The sequence below is a fragment of the Hyalella azteca genome, unplaced genomic scaffold (genome assembly GCF_000764305.2).
Source record: "Hyalella azteca isolate HAZT.00-mixed unplaced genomic scaffold, Hazt_2.0.2 contig5890, whole genome shotgun sequence".
Taxonomy (NCBI): domain Eukaryota; kingdom Metazoa; phylum Arthropoda; class Malacostraca; order Amphipoda; family Hyalellidae; genus Hyalella; species Hyalella azteca.
The window spans coordinates 142,007-167,360 of record NW_025936068.1 but is presented as its reverse complement, the minus strand read 5'-3'; the positions used below and the strand labels follow the sequence as shown (position 1 = coordinate 167,360).

The 25,354-nt window shown below is 37.5% G+C and overlaps 2 protein-coding genes across 2 annotated transcripts in view; both read right to left on the bottom strand.

The window, feature by feature from the left end:
• The window catches only part of LOC108676356, a 60,780-nt gene extending 43,920 nt beyond the window's left edge, over positions 1-16,860 (bottom strand). Inside the window, exons 1-6 of the mRNA XM_047880678.1 lie at positions 16,689-16,860; positions 12,076-12,225; positions 8,610-8,834; positions 2,415-2,927; positions 501-624; positions 101-203 (exon numbers count right to left, since the gene is read on the bottom strand). Coding sequence (XP_047736634.1) covers positions 101-203; positions 501-624; positions 2,415-2,927; positions 8,610-8,834; positions 12,076-12,225; positions 16,689-16,794 — 1,221 coding nt within the window. The 5' untranslated portion in view covers positions 16,795-16,860. The remainder of the gene's footprint in view (positions 1-100; positions 204-500; positions 625-2,414; positions 2,928-8,609; positions 8,835-12,075; positions 12,226-16,688) is intronic.
• A 1,283-nt stretch (positions 16,861-18,143) lies between these two features.
• LOC108676355 (GRIP and coiled-coil domain-containing protein 2) overlaps positions 18,144-25,354 on the bottom strand; it is a 53,064-nt gene continuing 45,853 nt past the window's right edge. The window contains exons 8-12 of the mRNA XM_018164421.2: positions 22,417-22,698; positions 21,966-21,992; positions 20,828-20,917; positions 19,457-19,561; positions 18,144-18,149 (exon numbers count right to left, since the gene is read on the bottom strand). Of these exons, the coding sequence (XP_018019910.1) occupies positions 18,144-18,149; positions 19,457-19,561; positions 20,828-20,917; positions 21,966-21,992; positions 22,417-22,698 (510 nt within the window). The remainder of the gene's footprint in view (positions 18,150-19,456; positions 19,562-20,827; positions 20,918-21,965; positions 21,993-22,416; positions 22,699-25,354) is intronic.

Below are 25,354 nucleotides of genomic sequence, written 5' to 3'. Positions count from 1 at the left end.
TAAAAAATATTTTCGTAGCGAAATAGTTTGTCATAGCCATTTTTTGCAGCGAAGTTAAAATACAAGACAATTTTGGCGGAAGCACAAGAAGGGAACCCACCTCGTCCATCGCGCCCCACACGAGTACGTAGTCGCCAGCATTGACGGCGAGCTCAGCCTCGGGGTTGTCGTTGGGCGAGTGTTGGAAGGGGTCGTACGAGTACCTGGACGTTGTTGTACAAGTACAGAAATGTAAGCTAATACAACTAAATTAAGGGGTCGAGTGACTACCTATTGGCAGTAGTACAACCACATGAAAGATCTACATGGTTAAAAATGTAAGCGAATACGACTAAATTAAAAGGTCGAATGAGTAGGTACCTATTCGAAGTAGTACATACAACCACATGGTTAAGAGCTATGTTATGCCTCAAGAGGCAGACGCATAACATAATGAATAGTTAGTCAGAATATAATATTTGAATAGCGCAATATTCATATTGTTGTATTAGGAGATGCACCTGGCGATGTAGACATGACACCTTCCCTTGCCCGGGATCTCGAGCACGTCTAGCACGGAGCCTTCGCTCAGGTAGTCTGCAGGTAGGCCAAGGTTCTCCAGGTTCCCGTTGAGCAAGTTCTTGTCTGCAAGCATAAAATAATTCATAGTTATTGTCTTCACGTTAGAACAAAAAGCTATAGTTCTTGTCTGCAAGCATAAAATAATTCATAGTTATTGTCTTCACGTTAGAACAAAAAGCTCAAGTTCTTGTCTGCAAGCATAAAATAATTCATAGTTATTGTCTTCACGTTAGAACAAAAAGCTATAGTTCTTGTCTGCAAGCATAAAATAATTCATAGTTATTGTCTTCACGTTAGAACAAAAAGCTACAGTTCTTGTTTGCAAGTATAAAACAATTCACAGTTATTGTCTTAACGTTAGAATAAAAAGGCCACAGTTATTTTCTACAAGTCGAGTTTCGTTTGGCCACTAATATCAATGGTATACTGATTCAGGAATATCATATAATTTTGAATACCAAATATCTATAGAATTTCAGTAGGGGGACATTTCATGGCAAACTGACGAAAGGCGATTTAATACAGAGCTTATGTAATCATTCAAACGTTAGAGAATATACGGGCTAGCAATTATTGTTGTTTCGTTAAATGGGATTTGTTATAAATATTAATATACGGTATTTGTAGAAACAAATGAAAATTTTAGCTTTTCTTCGCGCTAAATTTCTAACAATTTGAAATAAAATAAATCAGAGTTCGTAGAAAATGCACTTAAACAAGGAGCAACTTTCAATATTTCAGTGAATCACTATAAAAAATCCCTATTAGGAAAATAAAATGAAAATGTAGAAGAAAACTTATTAAATCATATAACTAAATTCAATGCGTTCTATAAAAACATAGTGACAATCAACCACATGTGTCAGAATAGAAGACGCTTTAGAAATTCTACCGTCACCCTAGCATGATTTTTTTCACATGTAAAAAGTTTTCATCATTTTTTATTAATTAAGGAACACTTTTCCTCTTCTGGAAATCTATCATTGTTAAAATGTCGCAGTTGTTGAAAATTTGTAACATTTTACAAGAGTATTCAGGACCTTGATTGAATGTCTGGCTTATTTAATGGCAGGATTTGATAATAATGCTGTTTAATCGACACGAAGAAGAAGCTTATTAGAAGTTTAAAAATCATAGCCGAGTTATAAAATAAATATGCCCTTACCTTTGAACCCAAACATTTTTTGTCTGCATTAAAAAAAAAAACAATAGAACTAATAAAAACGCTGGGATCCTGGTTATTGTTAATAATAATATGGTATTGGGTAGCAAAATTATTTTGATATTAAAAATTAGTTAAAACAACACAAGAAGTACAAAAAAAAAAACACAAAGAAGTACAAATTTTACAATTATCACACTAGTAACAGGAACCGATTCAACGAAAAATATATAATTTAACCTGATTTTAAAATGAAAACGATAAATAAAGGTTACTTGATAAATGCAAAAGAGAACGGTAAATATAGCAACGAATGAAATCTAACAGAAGAATTAAGATAAATTATTTTCGCAATAAATCAAACAAACACAAATGCGCGGATTGTCAACAAAGACATTAATGCATCGAAATAACATATGGGAACAACAGAAAATTTATTACGCCTATTTAGCAAAAAAAATACATTTTGCTTGTCTAGTGAAAAAAATTACATAAAAAAATAAGGTGTTCTAGCATAGTAACAAAAAAAAAAAAACTAAACCAAAAACAAAACAAATGACAATTAGCAATCAAATGCTAACCATTCCTCAACGAAATACACAAATTAACACAAATGATTACTCTGCTAATCAAGAGCAAAATCAAGAGCATAAAATTGCAAATCGTAAGAAAAAATGAGCCGAAATCTGACCATCCTTGTCGAAGTTGGTGGTGATAATCGTAGGCAGATGATTGAGGTTCGAGAAGCCAGGGTTAGTGAGGCTGTTGGTCAAGCCAGAGAGGAAGTTACTCGCACCCGAGGGCAGTGAGAAGCCGCTGAGAAGACCTGAGCTGCCGGGGGTGAGGCTACCACCCATCGAATTCACGATCCCCAGGTTCGGTAGAGATGTTGTACCACCCATCATGCTGGACGGTCCAGGTCTGGAGAGTCCTGGATATACACCAGCGGCAATACCAGCAGCGTCGTACTGAGCTAGAAGCTGGTCCGTTATACCCAAAGAGTTGTGCAAGTTGTGCGTGGAGAGATCAAGACCAGTGATGAGAGAGCTTGACGAGGCCGAAGTGATGGGGTTGTTGGTGGGAGACATCAAAGGAACTCCCGCTAGGTTCAGGGAAGCAGCGAGGTTGCTTGGATAAGACATGGATGATAGTCCTCCTGTTCCCAAAATTGATGAAAGTCCTCCATTGCCTCCGTTACCAAGACCTGAGGAAAATGATAAGTCCTAACGGCCGTGCAGGCATACAGAGGGGCACTAGATATGTGTGAGAAGCTTCTTGCATTCCTTCTGTGCTTTCTTATAAAAAAGGCAACAGTGCTGCATTGCTATGCTCATTAAATTACAATATAATTTCTTTAGCATATTGAGCCGAGAAGCCGTATTGAAACATTCACTTGTACGAATTAGATCGTCTCACTTGCCATATTCAAAATAAGAGTAAGCTGAACTTCTTCTTTGCGCATCACAGAGTGAATGTATACCGGGAAGTTGAAATTGAAAATAAAACCATGCTAAAGATGCTATTACATGCATACATTTGAGAGAGGAAACGGGACTCGAAAATTCAATGAAATTCTAGAAATCGAATTAACTAAGAATTATTTGCATGCTCTTGATCTGGGGGCTAATACACAAGTGCAAAGATATTGTAAATTGCGGAGTAATACAATAACAGGAACGGAGCGTAGCTTTAAGAAATCGAGGAAAATATTGCATACAAATTTACCCGACACATTTAATAAGACAGCGCACAAATTCTCTCTTTTTGACTGCTCACAAGGAATATTATTTCATAAGTGAATGATGATGGAAGACAATACTTTACAATTTTCAATGCGTACGACGATGGCGGCAAGTGACATCGAGAGCGAGGTGTAAATTCAAACTCTCAACAACTCAGCTCTACAAATATAAAAATTGGCATTTAATCGGATATCCATAAGGTATCCGAGTTGGTGCCCGGTATCTAGTACCTGATACACTAGGACACTAGGTACCCATTAGGTAACCATGAGGGTGAGTAAATAGTTAAATTTTTAATACAGTTAATTTGTCACAACAAGAATCGTGTAATTCATACGAAGCAGTTATTAGTAAAACAAAAACACACAACAAATTTTGGTGGACAAATTATACGCTTAACTCTAAAACAACACTGCTCCTTTTTATGATGATACATAATAACTGCTCAACAACATACATTCATTAACGCGGACACTAGCCACTAAAAGCTTTTACATGAACATTTAACATATAAATCTAAGCCACAAAAGCCAAGTAAAAATCCAATTCCGTGACTTTTTCTCCTCTAGATAACGTGGGTCGATTTTACCGGGTCACGCTAATAAAAAATTATAGCACATCCTTGGACACAGGTAAACTTTATGCAACGATTACAACATGGCGCATTTCTATTCATAACTGCATAAGAAAAAATTATTGAGACAATGGAAAATCTGACTGATATAGAAAAATTGAATTTAAATTAGAGTGTGGATGATGAAACATATCTGGAGAAAAATTGATCGGGGAGAAGATTATCAAAAAACACGTGTTGTGATAAGACGCTCAATTCTACTTTTCGACGCTAGCGCTATCAGGAGACTGGGCAGTAACACGAAATTATTGCACGACAAACTAACTTATAATTAGTGCAATCTATATAAGAACTTCGGTTGACATATAAATCCTTTGCTGTCATATTTTGTTTTCCATTTGTTAGGAAACGTCTGCGGCAACATCTACGAATGTCTATAACCCTTACAGGAGAATAACACACAACTGAGTCTAGAATTAATTCCACAAGGAATGTAAAATGATGTGCTTGATAACAAGATAATACGAATCAAAAGACTACTGTGGGTGTATGTGCACTTAATGACTGTACTTCAGTGCAGTGCTGTATACAACGGTAAGGTGAAGACGATATTTTTAAACACTTAATTGGATAAAAACGTCAACTCTCGCAGGATATACAAGGTGAATGAGTTTTGTATGAACTTGATGATTTTCGAGGAAGCATCGTGGGTAGTCAAGGATAAATTGCAGGAGCTCATGTTGCAGCATAGTGAACTAGACATATTTGAAAAAAAATCGAGTTTATTCATAGTTACTGAATAGTCATGTGGTATTTTATGTTTACAATCACTAAATGAATCCTTCACATGAATTGACATAATTTGCTAATTGTTAGCACCAGGGAACACACAGGAGAGCTGCAGATAGCATTGAAATGAAAGCAGGCAATTAAGTTAGAAGAAAAGAAGGAAGTTTATAAGCAGGGACACGGCGGCTACTGCAGTGGGGCGCTGCTAACACGGCAACTGAGTAGAAACATGAGGAGGCTGTGCGGTGAGTGGGTCCGACCAGCCCAGGCCCCAGGCTGCACTTATCTTTAACCACCCGACAGACATTTGACGTTGATTAAACGTTTCAACAAAATAACGTTGATTAAATGTGGTTCAAACGACATAACGTTGACCAAACGCTGTTTCAACGAAATAAAGTTGGTTGAGCGTTGTTTCAACGAAATAAAGTTGATTAAATGTTGGTAATCAAATCGTAATATACTTTCCTTCAACGTAATTTGCCTTGAAGGTACCGCACAACGCTTAAAACTTCACCCTCTGGACGTCGTTCTACCTTAAGTATGAGCAGCAGGTAAAAAAAATAACATCCCTCTCTCCTCAAGCATTTAGAACGATCAAAACGGAAGCGCAGAACATTCTGGTTCCGCCAATTGCGCAACAAGAGTCCGGTTGCAGAATTTCGACGGGCGACTGAGCTTTCCAGAGTACGAAGCAAACTGCTGATGCTTCATAGATCGATAACCTCGTACCTAACTCATCACTAAGATATTAAGTAATTATGTATCTGAAAATATTAAGCGCACTCTAATTGAATTGCTGAATCTTTGTTAGATCGCTCGACTTCCAACTTATCCGGCACTGAAAGCGCTAGGATGACTCCGGAGTCGTCAAAAGTTACCATTAATATTTCAAATCCTGGACGCGGATAGAACACAAGGATGGCATTGAAAGCGTTGAAAATCAAAACTTCGGACCAGTTTAATTTAATAGTAATATTGTAGATGAAAAGTTATGACAGCAGGTTTAGCAAGGGATTACCTTACGGAGAAGAAATTTAAATAATGAATTTCGAATGAATTATTCGGGGAGTTATTAGCAATATACGATAGGTAGTAAGCCAAAGTAACTTAAAGCATTTTGTAAGGTATTTTGAGAGGTTCTTGGACACGGAGAGGTAATCAAGCGCTAATGATAGTGAAAATCTTTACCAAATATTCATATTTAATTTACTCTTAGATACCACGAAAAATGGAAGGAATTTTATCAAACGTACGGTTACTTGTTCTCAAGCCCAATTTGGTATACTTGTTCCATGCAGACGGACAGGTCAAAAATTCGAAATAGATCCTGAATTCGATTGAAGAAAGTTACACTTGGGGTCTGGGCCGGACAGCAGCAGGTGAAGCTACAGAAGATGATTGTGATATTTGTGGAAGCTCAAACTTGGATGCCTCAAGATGCTGCTTCTCTACAGACAAATAATGAGAGCTTGAAGAAGGCGCAGAAGTCAAACTTACTTTGCCTTCTGTTAAAAGTGGAGGGGCGAGGCACCGTCAAGTATCCCTTGAGTTGCTGCGATAAACTTGATCCACCAAAGGACGAGAAGTCGAAGCTCTCATGAGGAGTTACGGGAAGAACGCGTGGATTCTTACAACCTAAATTAGGAGCTGATGTGTGTAGAGGCTGCAGGAATCTGACATGACGGCTCTCGGCGCGACCAGAAGAACCGAACTTGGCATCACGAGTAGAGAATGGTTTAGATTCCGAGAATAAATGAGGTTCAGAATAATACTGATATGGGCAGTGTACGGAATCACAGAAGTTTTGGCAAGGTTTGTACTGCTTTGCTTGAGAATGCGGATCAGGGAAGACTTTACTGCGAGCACTGAAGTCGGGTCCATTGAATGTACATTTTGATTTATACTCGTAAGTTTCAGGCCGACGTGCTATAGGGCATTCGTAAGCCTCTGTACGTCGTGCCGCAGGGATCTTGCCACAGCAGCAGTGGTGGATGTGGTGGCTCGTGTCCTTGCGTCTGTGTCCAGAAGAATCGTGTCGACCGCTACCGTGTCGGTGTAGGTGCCTGGGCTGTCTTTGTTGGGAATGTTGTAACAGGTAATTCCTGAGCTTCTCCGCCTGTGTCATCGAGCGATATTTTCTGTAGTATTCATTAGTGTATTTGGTGAGTTTTTTGGATCCTCTAAGCAGGCTCTTGGCTGCCTCGCGTATTTGCAGGCCCAGCAAAGGCGAGTCCAAGAACTTAACGTGCCTATTTGTCCCGGGACCTGCAGAGAAGCTCGGTCAGCTCACAGCACCGCACTGCCTCCTCACACTCTACCGCTCTACAAGCTACTGAGTTTTCTGCAACAATACTCAGCTCTCTTACAGTTAGAGAAAATAACAAAACGAAATTACCGTTTGGTTGTTATTAAATACCGTTCCGAGGTTAAAAATCGAAAATGCCCAAGAAATTTTACAACAGAAAAAAGAGAAAGCCTAAAATATAATTCGGTTTCATAAGAAAATAGAACGATGCCAAATGCCTCGACCAAAGCATCTTAATGGTTGCAGTCGCAAAGAGCGTAGTTTATCGCTGGAAATAGATTAGCAAATCAATTAGGAGAAAATGAACTCAAAGAGACACAGAAAATGTTTTTCTGGCAGCAGCCATCAGCTAACAGGGCATGCAAAGACGAGAATGTTCAGGAAGAATACAGTTGGTTCAGCGGTACAGAGATTAAGAAAATAAATTTTCATAGGGCAGGTGTAACCACATGCAATGAAACGAAGGTATTAGGAGCTGGACAAATTGGACGAGTTAATTCACTCGTGCGCACATAACATTAATACGTTCTACACTTTGCTTGCAACCACCAACCTGATCAACCTTACAAATCGTCATTAATGGTATAGGTGTAATTGAAGGGTGTAGAACCGTAAACTTTTCTAGCAGTTTCATTATAATTCGCATACAGTGTTGCAGTTTGATTATAATTAAGTCAGTTTGCTCAATTTCTGATTGAATTCATTAGAACTTCCATTGCGCCAGATAAAGTAAGTGCGAAAGCAGTTGTAAACGAAATGTTACTCAATTTTCTATTCCTGAAAATAACGCTTTGGAGAGCGTCTAAATTGAAAATGTTCCCATACATAAGTCTCTTATTTTTATTTGTGGTCGGATAAAGAAATACCACCAGACCAAAGTGAGGGCAATATCAGTACTTCAAGGGACAGGTTCAGAGCTGATGAACTGCAGGTCAAACTTGCAGGAATAATCCATGAAGAGAATCACTGGTGCACAAGAAATACGTACAAGATATCGGGGAATAAATAAGTAATATAGGAGTACCAAGTACGTAGTAATTTGGGCACATCAAGTTCCGTTGACAACTTATTGTTTGAATTTTTTTAGGAGGCCTCTAAAAAAAAGGGAATCTGCCGACATTGAGGACGAAATGTTAACATGGGAACAACGGACACATCAGCAAAGGGACTCAAGAATATAGAGGATACAGAATATAGTCTATGAGGTACAATCCGTTGTTTGGGGACTTAATACTTGCCAGTCTCCAAGGGATTTTTCGCCCTGATAGGCTTCACTCGCACCAAAGTATACAAGCAAACATTTTCAAGTTGTTGTCTTTAAACCCTTGAGCTAAGCGGTTAACGGATGCACAATAAGACATCGAACGAATAACGCTGAAAAGCCATCGCTTCTTTCATTGAATGACCGAAAAAATAACACGGAAAAGCCGTCGCTTCATTCATTGAATGACCGAAAAAAATATCACGACTTACCAATCGTAGCTCTTGATTTGTCGAGTTCGGCAAGAATTTTATTATCTTGTTCGATTTTAGCCATGATTCTGTCAATTTCGTTAGCCATTGTCCCGCCCTCGACAGTAGAGGTTGGGATGGTTGGAGAAGCCCGGCCTAGAGCCCCAAGTCCACCCCCAGCGTTGAGGCTCGACGCTGTGGTCGTCGTGAACACACCAGATGATAGCGAGTTGAACGATGTCACTCCTGGCAATAAGCGTTAATAAGATAATATATTCTAATTCTATGTTCCTAATTATTATTATTATTATTATTGTATAATAATAATTACAATAATAATTATTATTATTGTATAATAATAATGTTATAATTGAAATACACGTAGTTATAAAAGAAATGTGTTTCAAATTGAAGAAGATGGGCAAAATCACAAATTTAGCGTTAAAATGTTGTCATGAATTAAGGTTAGAGTACGCTTGGAGTTCACTGAAATTTACAAATACAATATGAACAATATTTTATCTTTAAAAACATATATGTTTGAACATTACATAAACACCGAATTTAAAAAGAAAAACAATTTTTTTTTTAAATTGATCGGGGCGATTTAATATATTTTCCGCTCGCATACTTTCATCAAATTAAAAAAAAATACAAAATATGGCATATTTCAACTTTTAATTGCACGTGAAATGAGTAAAGCATTGATTTCAAGATTGTTTTGCGGAACTTAAAATATTTAATAAAATATTTGTCAATCAAGGGCACGAGACTATTCCAGATGAAGGGAATGAGGACTGAGAAACTGATGAATATGGCAATCGTGCATATGAAAACGATTATAAATTTTAATAATATTGGGTCGTTATATTAAATTGACTTCGGTTCATTGAAACAAACATGAGAATTAATTTACTGTATTACTGTATATAATCATAACATTTGGTAGAAAGAATCATGAAGTTGCCAAGTCCTTTAAGCAATACTGAACAATATTATTATAAATAAATTCTAAAGAACAAAATGCATGCTCATAAACGACATTGAGGCGACGAATAAAGTACATGCGACGACATCGGCATTAACTCTTCAAGTAAAGCACGCAATGCTGATAAATTTACTGATAATTATCAGGTACGGTCTGCTCATCGCGCAAAGACTGATCATAAAGTACGGTCTTATGACCGAGCAAAGACTGATCATCAGGTACGGTCTGGTCACCGAGCAAAGACTGATCCTAAAGTACAGCCTTATGACCGAGCAAAGACTGATCCTAAAGTACAGCCTTATGACCGAGCAAAGACTGATCATAAAGTACGGTCTTATTGACCGAGCAAAGACTGATCATAAAGTACGGTCTTATTGACCGAGCAAAGACTGATCATCAGGTACGGTCTGGTCACCGAGCAAAGACTGATCATAAAATACGGTCTGGTCACCGAGCAAAGACTGATCATAAAATACGGTCTGGTCACCGAGCAAAGACTGATCATAAAGTACGGTCTTATGACCGAGCAAAGACTGATCATAAAGTACGGTCTTATGACCGAGCAAAGAAATATTCAGCATGAGGCATGTCGCCTGACAGTCGTCTAGCGTTGCAACTTATCAAGCGTTCCATTTTATTATTAGAAGCAAAATATTTGTAAGTAAATCAGAGGCAATATGTATATAAAATTGAAAAGATAAATACTTTGTGGGTGTGGATTATCGATATATGCACAAGCACTACCATGCGGTGGAACACATAACTACGTAGGAATAACATGCAGACGTGAAAACATTAAACATTGAGATAAACATGAACAAACATGAAAATTGTAGCGGCGGAAAACGGAACTAGCATTTGCGGCTTTGAGTATCCACGCTGATCAATTAATGTGGCGAATTATTAAATGGAACAAACAGCTGAGTTTGCTCTGACATTCATGACTCATCGCCATTTAATATCAATAATCTCGATAGGATTGAAGCATATGAAATTCCATGAGAAACTGACAATCTTCACGACATGAATTCAATAACCTATATCCGACCAAGCATATGCCGTTGAAATAAAGCTTATTTTGAGTTGTTTCAACGAAATCAACTCGTAATGAACGGGTTTTCAAGTGATTTGCCTGGATTGATGGCAGACAGATAGTACGGTAGCAAAAAACACTTGTGGTCCGTGGCTGTCGTTATGATACAGAAAAAAAACTTTGAAGCATCGAATTAGCTCATCACTTGTATAGCATTGCAGTCGTCAAACGGTTGCGACCTTTGGCGTATGGAATGGCGTCGCTCAGTCCTGACTGAAGTAAGCATTAAAACGCCTTTTCGAGGTTTTTGGAGTCCAACACATTTTCGAAATTCTCAATGTCTTGCAGGCTGACTCGCAATACTACAAGTAAAAGCTATTTATGTTCCCGAAAGCGTTTTGCAACTACCAGCGAATGTCATGATCTCAGGAATTTAGGTTTAGACGGCTTTATAATATCGCATTTAAGAGAGTTTAATCTGCCAACATTCGTCAACCAATAAAAAGGCGACACATCCTTTTATGAGAGATCGAAATTTTATGTAGAGATCAAAATTTACATTCGGTTGAAAATTCTAAATGGTGCAGCGCAGGCTTCCAGGGAAGCTGTATAACTACCAACGAGAGGCAAGGTAAGACTTTTTGCAATTAAAAGCTGTTTTTATTGGAGTGTCACTGGACGAACCGAGTTTCAGTAGATAACGAATTGTATTCACCTAATTTTAATTATTAAGTGTGGTAGTTTCTTCAGTTAAATAATGAGATATTCCAAGTCAGGGATTTCCACATAACAATGTAATAATTGTTTGGCCTTCACAGTTAATTAACATCATTTCAAGTTTTAGAAATAACATGGGCCATCTAATAATTCCATGTGACGCTTCCTTGATATTGATAATTTTTGGAAGTAGTAGAAGCACAAATAAAAGCTCAGTGATAGGAAAATGACGGTAGAGAGTGCAGAGAGAAGAAGAATATCACTGCACAGCGCACGAAGAAGCTATGGACAAGAAGCTAGAAGGGGACATCAACTTTAGACATCAACCAGATTTCTATTAATTGAAGCGGTCATTGCTGGGTGGCGAAATGAATTCACTTACCGACGCCGTGATACACAACTCACGTACAAGGAGATCAAAAGCACAATAAATACTCGTAGTAAGGATACAAAAGTGAATGAAGGCGCAAGGATGTGTTTAGATTGGGAATTTACAAGGGCTCACTAAACAACTACTGGGGCAAAATGGCACCCATGTATGAAGCCAAAACATCTTCACCTCCAATTATGGTGCAAAACATCTGACGAGACGAAACTACAGACAAAAAAGGTTCCGTGCACTGACGTTGGAGATGACGATGAATGGATTTGACTGAATTTCAGGTTAAAATTGAATTATAAACGGCCGACAACTGGGAATTTTATACGCCACCCAAATTTTGCAGGCGAGATGAAGGTTCGCCGCTAACCTGACTGACTAGCAACAGTGTTGACGGTGGCAGGGTTAGCCACAATATAAGGGGGCAGGTCGCCACAGGCCAGCCCTGATAGTGTGTGGTGGTATGACGGGACGGGGGTGGACCGAGCCGTGCTACCGTTTGATAAGAATTGACTTGAATCTGCAAAGAACGAGTCATTCACAGCTGTTGCTTCAGCTCCTTGTCGTAGTGTAAATAATAACTTTAATTGTCGCTGCAAAGAACGAGTCATTCACAGCTGTTGCTTCAGGTCCTTGTCGTATTGTAAATAATAACGTTAATTGTCGCTGCAAAGAACGAGTCATTCACAGCTGTTGCTTCAAGTCCTTGTCGTATTGTAAATAATAACGTTAATTTCCGCTGCAAAGAACGAGTCGTTCACGGCTGTTGCTCCGGATCCTTGTATTCGTAGACAAAAACGTTAATTGTAAACTGCTTATGACGAGTCATTCACAGTTGTAGCTGTGTGATCCTCAGTCCTCACCGTATTTTTTGTAATATTATATTCATTGTTATAAGCAGAAGACCAATTCATTTACAGCGGTAACTCGAAGAAGCGCGCGTTTTTTTCAAACCCCAAAAACAACGCTAATCTGGAATCCAAAAGTCATTCACAACTGTAGCTTCAAATTATTTACAGCTGTAGCTTCAATTGTTGGTGACACAGCTGCTATAACAAGGATACATGCTGTCGGGTATTACATTGCGCATGCAGTGATGTACTGTGAATAAAAGTACACAGTTTGTACTTTCGAAGAGCCAACGAGTGAAGATAATTGATTACTTTCTGAAAGTTTCGTGCTACATAAATTTCTGGCTCGGCCATGCGCAGGTCTGAAGCATTATGCATGAGATGAGAAACTATTTCTGCAAATTTAACTTATGACGCTTATTATTTCAGCTATTATATTGCACATGCGCTGGTATTGACATGAATGCTCGTTCAGAATGACGTATAACCATCGGCGCTTAACAAATTTGCCAAAATAGCCGCGATGTTCCTGATGAAAAAGATAGCCGCTCTGCAGCATGCTAAAGCTAACAGTAATATGCTTTAAAATTACAATGTGCATGTAACACGTCCGCATAAACAAGAAAAATATTCTGAGAACTCACAAGTATTCGAAAATATACACATTTTATCAATAATGGAAGTGTGGGTGCAAGAAATTAAACATGTTATAATGGTTCATAAAATTGCGGTCCATACCGTGAGGTGATAAACAAGTCAGTGTTTTCAGTGTAATAGGAAATAAATGTCATTGTGTCCCGTAGATGAAGAAAAAATGATCTCAGCTTCATGATGCATTCTTGCACTGCCAAGAGAGTTCTTCAATTATAAACTTATGTAAAATTGAATCGTTCAGCGCCACGGTGGATTGATCGAACTCTTGATAAGGAGTTTATAGATTATTTGAATTGACGTTTTCCAAATTACTATAGAACAATTATCGCAATCCCAAGAATCTTAACTTCGAGTTTCACCGTTTAATTATAAACTTAGTGAAAATATATGAAAATATAAATGAACGATTCAATTTCCCAATAAATTTGCAATCGAGAAACGTTAGCAATCAGCTGATGCAGTTCAGTCAACACGGAAACAGGCAAAACAGAAGACAGAAAGTGTCGTACTATGACCAGGATTGATGAGGGATTGTCGAAGTAAGGCTCGTCGGTGTAAGTTTAATGTAGCTTGTTGCTGAAGTTGCTCCTTAGAAGGACCTTTGTTGGCACTTGCATTGTTGTTGTCATAGGATTTAATGGCACCGCCGATGTTGGGTTTCGTTGTAATGTGACGCAAATTCAAATGTTGTTGGAGGGATGACAGAGAAGGGGTCGTTATGGAGGTCTTCAAACGTGAATAAATGGCTTTAGGGGTAGAGAAAGGGGAGTGCTGAGAAGAGGGTGGGGATAAGGACAAGGGAGAAGAGTTGCTCTTGTACTGGGAAGAAGTAGGGGAAGTTGGGGAGAAGGCTTCTTCGAGAGGTTCAGCGAACGATATGGTACTCTGGTGATGGTCCAGGTATCGCTGTTGGTCAAGCTGCTGCAAGTCATACGATGGAGAACTCGACAAGGTGGTTGAGGCCTGGTAATCACCACCCACTCCTATGCAGTGTCAGAGGATTGGTCTTCAACGAGTACACTTCAATATTACAACAAGAAAACTATTCATCAAGTTCCTTCATAAAACGAATTACTTCACTTCATAAACTTTAGAGCTGTAATTTTGTTTTAGTAGGCATTCAAAAGAGCAGAGACAATTAGTTTTTGAAATCTTAGGTCTAAACTGTTCAATATCGAAAGTAAAATAAATTTAAGTACCTATAGTCTATCCCTTCGCAGTATATTGAAACACATATTAAATATTTAGATCAAGGTTTCTCCCTACAATTATCCCAAAAATCGGGTAGATTAACATAAAAATTCGATATAAATAGGTTTTTAACTACGTTCATGTTCAAATTTTCCCTATTGAAGTAAATACGCGCAAAAAAAGTTAAGAAGGGGAAACTAATATAATGGCGTAAAAATTCTATAACTATCAGTGTTCAAAGGCTTCTAAGAATCCAACTAGCACTAATGGGAGACCTAAACTCACGCGCAAATCCACCATTCAATCTAAAAAATATGCTACATCAGGATATGCTTCTATATATCAATAGGAGTAGAAACATGTTTAAACAGCTATAGTTACTACGAAAATAAATATCCGAAATGGCAGATGAGTTCAGATTAAAAAATTTTGTTTTACAGATAAAACTTTTACGTCAAATCGTGTATCTCACACAAATGCGTAGCCATGACAGTGAGCGTAATTTTAATTGGAGGACGTCAAAATAATCAAGTAGGGATTAAGGGTATCCTAGGTAGTTAAATAACCTAATTCCTTGGCTGTGTATGATATGAATATGTATCTTCAAAAGAATTGTATAGAAATTAGAGATTTTCTTGGAAAATTATCAGCTTGTCAAAAGCAACAAAATAAGGTCAAATATTTAAATAAGTTGAGTTCCGATGGTGAATCAAAAATGAACATCGGATTAAAATCAACCAGGTCGTTTTCTCATAAAATTTAGAAGAAACATAACCCTGATGGAAAAAATTGGCGGAAAAAGAGAAAAAAATGACGGAAAGAAAGAAAAATGGAAAAATGAAATTTTCATGGAAAATTCAGAGTATAAAGTAGATTAAATTATTTGATTACGACGACAGATAAAGTTTATATATTTTTATTATAAAAACTTTTTTTTGAGACGAGTGAAATATTTTTAATTTAATGGCCTGGAATGATACAATTGTGACAAGCAGGACTATCTTGCCGATCGTGTCTTGATTTTTCACGGCTCAAGATAAAAAAAGACAAAATAATAATTCAAATTAAACTTCAAAATGAGAATAATTGAAAATATGGTACGACTTGAAACCAATCGAATCCGTGATACTTTATATACAAGAATAATTAGAACAAAATCTAATGCAAGGCTAAGATCTAGGGTACTTTTCTCCGCAAAAAGTGCTATGTTCGATCATGATCAAAAAATGACTCCAAAAAGTATTCATATAATTGAATGGATAATTTCATCCATTTATGAAAATGCATGGGAGTTTTACGCAAAATCTAGCATGCATATCTCAATACTTCGTTGCACATTAACTAACGTTGAAAAATCTACAGATATACATGATATATATTTTTTCGTAAGTTCCATAAATTGAATTATATTTTAGGTAGAATTTGAAATAAACTTCATTGGAAGTTCAGTAAATATCAGTTCAGTGAAGAATATAATTCGGTTAGAACTGATTAGATTAAAAAAAAAAGAAACTATTAAGACTGATTAGTATTGAGGTTTTATTTTTCATGATATTTAGATTAAGTTAACATTAACTAAGTAAAAAAGAAGACTCGAATGAACTCATTAACTCTCAACACTTCAGTGAAGTGAAAGTAACAGGGAACGCGGTTACATTTAATCAATGATCATCACATGATGTGACCGACACTGATACAATAACATGTGTAAGCGAGGGCGATGCTCAAAAGTTTATCGTGTAGAGACTTTTTCGGTGTTCATGTTAAGGATGATACAATGTAAACAAAACAATGTGAAAATAAAAGAAAATTACTGAGATATAGGGTAAAAATAAGGACAAGTTACCCTAGAAATGAAACATGGGTTAAGTTCCTACGGTTACTCCGAAACTTACCCCAAAATATGAGGCACTTACACAACTTTACCCGAAAATTAATATCTGCGGCAAAGTTTCAGTTGCACTGCTAGCGATGCGAATAAATCAGCTGAGCGTGTATTGATATAAAAAAACCTATTGTTAATATACTGAGTTATAACGGTTAACTGGTAATTTTTCATGTTTAAATTGCCAGAGGTGAAGAGGAATAAATTCATTTAAATCAAGGATCCTCCTACAGATAGACGACAGTTTAATATAAGTGAAACCACAGAAACTCAATAAATTAAATATTTTCCCAGAAAAAATTCGTAACTGTAAACTTGAATTTTATGAAAGTCTAAATATTTGATGCAAGTTTAAAATATTTATAAATATTGTTTCTAAATATTTAAAGCAACTGTTCGTACCTGGGGTAGCGTCCCCAGAGTCAGGGGAGTGCAGGTCGACACTGAGGGAGTCTGAGCGCGACCACGAGCCCCGGGGGGAGGCGTGGCCGCGCTTGAGGCTCTGCATCTCCAGCAGGAGCTCCTCGTGTCGCAGGCTCTGAACCTCCGCCTTCTTCTCCAGCTCCCGGACCTTCGACTGAAAAAACGAGCTTCAGCGAGACCAGTCAAGCTTCAGCGAGACCAGTCAAGCTTCAGCGAGACTAGTCAAGCTTCAGCGAGACCAGTCAAGCTTCAGCGAGACCAGTCAAGCTCCAGCGAGACNAAAATTCAACGCACAGCTCAACTATTCCAACATAAAATTCAACGCACAGCTCAACTATTCCAACATAAAATTCAACGCACAGCTCAACTATTCCAACATAAAATTCAACGCACAGCTCAACTATTCCAACATAAAATTCAACGCACAGCTCAACTATTCCAACATAAAATTCAACGCACAGCTCAACTATTCCAACATAAAATTCAACGCACAGCTCAACTATTCCAACATAAAATTCAACGCACAGCTCAACTATTCCAACATAAAATTCAACGCACAGCTCAACTATTCCAACATAAAATTCAACGCACAGCTCAACTATTCCAACATAAAATTCAACGCACAGCTCAACTATTCCAACATAAAATTCAACGCACAGCTCAACTATTCCAACATAAAATTCAACGCACAGCTCAACTATTCCAACATAAAATTCAACGCACAGCTCAACTATTCCAACATAAAATTCAACGCACAGCTCAACTATTCCAACATAAAATTCAACGCACAGCTCAACTATTCCAACATAAAATTCAACGCACAGCTCAACTATTCCAACATAAAATTCAACGCACAGCTCAACTATTCCAACATAAAATTCAACGCACAGCTCAACTATTCCAACATAAAATTCAACGCACAGCTCAACTATTCCAACATAAAATTCAACGCACAGCTCAACTATTCCAACATAAAATTCAACGCACAGCTCAACTATTCCAACATAAAATTCAACGCACAGCTTAACTATTCCACATAAAATTCAACGCACAGCTCAACTATTCCAACATAAAATTCAACGCACAGCTCTACTATTCCAACATTAAATTCAACGCACAGCTTAACTATTCCACATAAAATTCAACGCACAGCTTAACTATTTCAACATAAAATTCAACGCAAGATTTATTCTCTCGAATATAGACTATACAGTAAAATATTCCTAATACGGTGGAAAGAATATACGCTTAATATTAACATAATATTTTTTATGTTATACGCTTAATATTTACTTAAGAATATACGCTTAATATTTTTTGTTCCAAAACTAGAAAAGTCTGCAAACTTTTTCTACATTTTGTTTAATTATAAAAATAAAAATCTTTACATAGATAACACCATGAGTTAACCCATGTATAAAATTAGTAAATATTTTACGACTGATAACATGGGGAATTTTTTGTGTGGAATAAAAAATTACCATAGAATACAATACAAAAGCTTACTTACAAGATACATAAACAACGATTCTAAGAAATGAATGTATGAAAAAATTGTAGGTACCGTGTATTTCACGAGCTACAGATTATGTTTACAAAGCGACTCACGAAGAGGACATTTTCGACAGTNGAAATCGTCTTGGAGATCTAAGTAGATTACCCGCTGTCAAGTCTCAACAGAAAATCAACATTCAGCCGTCAGGCAAATTCGCTCTTCAGTTTCATTCTAATTAACCGTTCAACAGACAGTGACGGTTAAGATTTCTTTGTAATAAAATTGTAGCAATTAAAGCCATGACGATAAAAAACGCTATTTTCAAATAATTTGATCCTACAGGGATATAAATATAAATATTATTGCAAGGTGCATCTAATTCCTCTTTGGAAAGAGGCCACTTCAATGCAAAATTAGTGCTTTTTTGGAGAGGTTGCCGCTGTCGATAGAATATTTTACTAAAATTATTACAAATTTGAGAACTGTTTAGGACCGTCATTTCTCAATGACCCACCCTAGAGAGGTTGACACTAGAACTATGACCCACCCTAGAGAGGTTGAGGCTAGAACTATGACCCACCCTAGAGAGGTTGAGGCTAGAACTATGACCCACCCTAGAGAGGTTGAGGCTAGAACTATGACCCACCCTAGAGAGGTTGAGGCTAGAACTATGACCTACCCTAGAGAGGTTGAGGCTAGAACTATGACCTACCCTAGAGAGGTTGAGGCTAGAACTATGACCCACCCTAGAGAGGTTGAGACTAGAACTATGACCCACCCTAGAGAGGCTGACACTAGAACTATGACCCACACTAGAACTATGACCTACCCTAGAGAGGTTGAGACTAGAACTATGACCCACCCTAGAACCATGACCAACCCTAGAGAGGCTGACACTAGAACTGTGACCCACCCTAGAACTATGACCAACCCTAGAGAGGCTGACACTAGAACTATGACCCACCCTAGAACTATGACCAACCCTAGAGAGGTTGAGACTAGAACTATGACCCACCCTAGAGAGGCTGACACTAGAACTATGATCCACACTAGAATTATGACCAACCCTAGAGAGGCTGACACTAGAACTATGACCCACACTAGAACTATGACCCACCCTAGAGAGGCTGAGACTAGAACTATGACCCACCCTAGAGAGGTTGAGACTAGAACTATGACCCACCCTAGAACTATGACGCACCCTAGAAAGGCTGACACTAGAACTATGACCCACACTAGAACTATGACCCACCCTAGAGAGGCTGTCGAGGTTGAGACTCGCCCCAGTGGACAGTCCTGCTGTCCAGCCCTCGCCCTGAGTGAAGCCCGCCGAGCTCGTAGGCACGCCCGTGTTCACCTGTCATTCATTAATTCATTAATGTCATTCATTATCGTGCACGTTATAGGGACACAATAATTCATTATCGTACACGTTATAGGGACACAAGAATTCATCATCGTGCACTCTAAATGGACACAAGAATTCATTATCGTGCACATTAAAGGGGACACAGTTTCACTATCGCGCGCTTAAAGGGGACACAATAAATCATCATCGTGCACTTTGAGGGGATAAAAGCAAAATTAAATCGTTTTGGGATGAACTTTAGTCCATTCATTAAAGTCTATATAATGCGATTTTTGCAAATTTAACTATGAATTAGAGTTATGAAATTTTATTACTAGCATTTTTCTCGCTGACCTTTGAATTTGCAAAATTTTCCACCAAGACATTTTTCAGAATATAAACGTACAAAATTTTCAACAAAAACTTGAAAAAAATAATAGCTGTGTAGTAACACAAACTTTATACAAAAACTCAGTTTTTAACTGAAAGCTTTATGGTTGGGAAAACATATCAAGGCTTTTCGACTTTCAAGATAAAACTGAACATTAGGACAAAACAAGTTATTTTCAGACCTTTAAAAATTTAGGCCGAAGCCTTTTCTAGAAAATTGAAAAACACAAGCGAAGGTTTCCAATGAGGGATGACTTTGTGGATGGCGATGAAGAAGAAAGATTATTTGGTCGGTGCGAGAGGAAAGCAAGATAAGGCAGTGACAAACTATCGATCATTTCTCTTGAGCAGACAAACCTAGTTTTAAATTACAGCCGAACTAGAGGCGCCATTGATGAGCTATATTAAAAAGATGATTATAGATGAAAAAAAATTTTGTAAAAGTTTTGTATCTAATTACTACTTGGCAATGATGACAAATGCGTTACTAAATGTAACAGAGATCGTGAATAATGGGTCAATGATTAATGAATAATTAATATCATAGGCGTTACTAAATGTATCAGAGATCGTGAATTTCGGGTCAATGATTAATGAATGATTCATGTCACCGGCGTTACTAAATGTACCAGAGACCGTGAATTTAATCCTGAAGCGTGGAATGACTTCAAAGTAGGTTTAACGCTTTGCAGAGCGAATCTTAAATTAAAGATACATTTAAGTTGCACCACCAAATTAAGAACGATTTACGACCGTAGCATTACGAAAAAAGCTGCCAAACGCACACAAAACGTGAAGGGGCACAAGTGAAAGAATTTTGGATTAGTGAAAGGAATAGGACAAAGAAACTTATTTAAAATTAGAATTAAAAAAATGAGAACTCACATTTTGAAGATTTTGGATCTGCTTCTGCAAGTCGGAATTCTGAAGAGTGAGCTCGGTGTTCTTCTCGATCACCTTGGCGAGTTGGCTCTCCTGCCGAGGCATTGAAAATCAATACAATTACAAGAACACACATTCATTAAAATGCTGCAGGAATAGAGAAAATATGAGTTTGAAAGCCCAAAACCTACAGAAGCAAGATCGATATGATTTTAACATTCGTAGGTATGTTTTTTTTTGTGTGAAATGTCCACATACATTCCATTCCATAAATTCCATTCTATATATATGTACATAAATACCTATACATATATTTTTTACAGTAGTTCCAGGCATTTTTACAACAATTACAACATTCTACCTCGCTGCTCAAATGCTACCGAACTATCGGGCGGTATAAAAAGGCAACGTAACATATAAGAAAAGTATAAGCGTTTTATAGTAACTAAATAAAAAACTACAATAATTTACATAGGTAAGCAGATAAATAATAAATGCAAGCAAAAACTAAGAAAAATGTTTCTCAACGCTCGATGCTTTGATACGGGTAATTATGATGCATAATAAGCGTAAATTACAGCTATAAATGAAGTTAAAAAAACTAAGAACTTTCATCACCATTTTTATAGAAATAAAGCGATTAATTGTGAACTTATCCTGACATATGGTGCGTCAAAAAATTTTTTTGGGGTAAAAGAAGTTACCCTCAATATGTCAACATATTCAGTGAACAATAGCTATTGCCGGACGAAACAACATACTGAGTATTGGAAAAGAGCAGATTAAAATTGGAGATGAAACAAATGCATTTGAAATTTGTGGGGTGGCAAAAGCGAAATAGTGTAAATAAAGAAAAAAAAACTAGTCTAAAGATACGCGAATTCAAAATTTAATGCTAGAAATTAGAATATGTGCAAGGTGACATTGCAAGAGGCAAGCCTTCGGTATCACATGGAAAAAAGCGGACTGAAAACAATCTAAACTAAACATGCATCCGAATATAGGTTGGTTGCCAACTTGCGATGAGTTAACTAAATTCGCAATTTCTCCATATCGAATATAATAAAAATACTCGTATATGTACAGTCATTAACAAAGAAAATTGCACACAAAAAATGACAGTTTGTTGATAATTGATTACCTGATAAAGATCTGGGAAGAGGTCCGGCTGCAGCGTAAATGAAAGCTTTTTTCATTGTCATGAACACAATGTTATAGCAGAACATTTTTTTAATAGGCAAATAGTGACGCAAACATTTACTGGGTCAATAACAATATAACATCAGAAAAATGGCCAGGAGTTCGCTTCAGTTTTTATGAATCATTTGTTTTAATTCCTGCAATTGGATAGACATTCCATTCATGACCAAATTATTATATCGGTAAATAATCAGAAACTAGCCTGATCACCAGAATTATTTTTGAGAAACTGGCCCCTAACACCAAATTATTTTTGGGAAATTTGTCTACATCACCAGAACTTTTTAAAAGAAACTCTCCTGTACACCAGAATTACACAACGGAAACTCCACCGCAACTTCTCAGAGCAATGCTGGTTACCTCCACAATTGCCTAAAGTGAAAGCAACTCACCAGGTCTTGACAAAGCTCGTTCTTGAGTTTGAGTTTGTCTTTGAGAGTAACACACTCCAAGTCTTTCTCCTGGACGTGTTTCTGCAGCGTATGGTGCTGCCTGGTGAGCAGATCAAGCTCCTGCAGTTGATATTGCAGTTCCCCCTCCTCGCTCACACCGCCGTACTCCCCACACTGGACCGCCTCACCGGACTCCCCCAGAGGGCGGGTGTGGCACCCGTTGCCTGCGTGGGCCCCAGTATACGAGCCGTTGGACCCAGCACCGTTTTGACGTTGTTGACCCTGAATGTATAGTCAAATTATAGCGATTATGGCGCTGCCTCTTCAATGTCTTCACTTTTAAAGACATCATATTTTTCATAATCATATCAAGATCATCATATTCATATTTTTAAACGAAAATTAAGTCCTAGTCATAGGAACGGCTTTTTCTTAAACTTTTCGATTGGAACACAAATGAACCGTTGAGAATTTTTCAAAATAAGACTTCAAAAAGCGTATTATTGAATACATCTTAAATTTTGGCCTATAATTACCGGCTTGTTATGAATAAATGCTTTATTCTATGATTAATTTTTGCCTACGTAATAATAAACACAATAAATTATAGGTTAAGCGATTGGGACTGAGAAACCAAGAACTGCATGTTCAACACCCAAAATACAACAAATGGACAATCATTATTTTTTTGTAATCTACAAAAAAAAAACAATTATCTGCTTGCGAAGAATAATTCGTAGCGCACGGTGGATGGAAACTGCGATGAGAACTCGCGAATAAAGAAAAAAAATCGGAAGAAGTTACTAAATATGATGTGCACAAATGGTGGTAAATCTCAGACCAAAATCTCGTCAGGTTTATTAGTGTCCATGACGATTGCCGACGATCAATGCGTAATTATGCATAAAATGTGAGTTTAAAGTAATGCAGCTGGGAAGATTAAGAAAGCTTAATTAAGCCATAATTTGAATTCTTTCAATGTTGAATAGTCACATCCACGCTTTAGATACGACAAATGATATGTACAGTACAAAATTGATAAAAATGTAAAAAACATTAATTATAAAAATAATTGAAAAAGAGTGACCCAAGTTCATATTATATTATGTACTCGTCTATTCACTGCGGCTCAGTGCTGAATGTCTAAAACAATCTAAGCTTTAGTAAAGTTAATTGAGCAATTAAGTAAAGCTAAGCTAATAGTCTGGTGCAAAGCTCAAGACAAATTTTCGCGCAAACTTCCGGATTTCTTCCGCACGCAACTCGTATCCTGCCGCGAGCAACATGTGGCGTGATCCCGAAAAAAATGTGTTTAGTTTCATACTAATTCTAAACAGTAATTGTTCTCGTGAAGTGATAGCGTTTAATTTGAGTACCACTGTCTGTTCCAATTAGCTAACAATTATAACTTGGCACTCCGCAAGCATAATTAACTCATCCCGAGAAAATACTTTGCTGTTGTTTTAGTTTTAATAATATTTCGCATTGATTGAATTATCTCTATGGTTCTTTTTGCGTAGTTTACCACTCCATCATCGATGGTAATTTTATTGATAGCTGATAAAAATCCCTATACATCATTTGCACTTACGCATATTCATTGTGAATTTTGATGTAGCTAAAATTGACTTGTATGTTAGAGGAAAAGAATTAGGAAACGCGTTTTGAAATAAGTTCATCTTGGCGCACTATTGATAAATTCTTACGTCGAATGAGGAAGATATGAAAATTGCATGCAAAATCCACACATGCCACTTCAGTAACAAGCTCATGTTATTGAACATTGTGAACAATGCAGTAGGATATGGCTATATCTATAAGGTGGTTGGACAGGCTTACACCAGAGACATATACTGTTAACTCATGCACTAATATTTGCAATCATCGGCTGAAATATACTCTAAATGTACAAGACTCGTCAGTTAATTTTNAATCATCGGCTGAAATATCCACTAAATGTACAAGACTCGTCAGTTAATTTTGTTCATAATTGTACTACAAATCACTGCTATTGGTATCTATATGAAAATAAATAAAATCTGGTACGAGTAAAAAATGCGACTTAAAAGAGTAATTTAATGCGTATTGTAGTCAGTTGGTTCCCGCTGAGTTGACGTGCAGGGCAATCGTTAGAGACAAATACGTTGATAAGAGCGTCACATTAGCGGCGGTAGCGATATTTAATGAGCTATTAAGTGCAAGCTAAGGGAGTGAAGTATAGAAAATCTTTAAATAACTAAATACATTTTCTTGCTGAGCATTTCTTGCGAAACACAAAGATTTGAAGGTCATTAAAAGAAAATTAATTTGCAATGGTTAATTAAGGTTTGGTAATTTTGAAATATTACACCAACATCAATTTACTTGAATATGCGCATGTAGTACGGTTCTATTCAGCCNATGTGTATAAGAGACAGCGCTTACACTGCCCTGAGAGTAGCAGCAGTTGCAGGTTAAGAACAGGAAGGACGAGTGGACAGCAGCAGCAACAACAGCAGCAGCAGCAGCAGCAGCAGCAGCAGCAATGTGGTTGTGGTAAGGAAGGTGCCGCGGGTGCGTGGCATAAGATACTGCAGTCGCCGACGATGCTGCTGCAGTCGGGATGGTCTCGTGAGACAGACTTGAAGCTGTCTCTTATACACATCTAGATGTGTATAAGAGACAAAGACACGAGTACAAGCTCGAATGATAAACAGCAGATGGAACAGTATTAATGCTGTCTCTTATACACATCTAGATGTGTATAAGAGACAGGGCAGAAAGCGTGTGCACCTCTTTTGATTATGAGGAGATCGTCTACAACGTGAAGGATCATAGACAGACAAGCGGAGGTGGTAGTAAGCGAGACGTCACAACCAAAAACACTTCTCAGGTCCCATGGACTCTTATTACTCACAACGTGGTCATCTAAGGAAGAGGGATGCTCTTGCATTTAAGG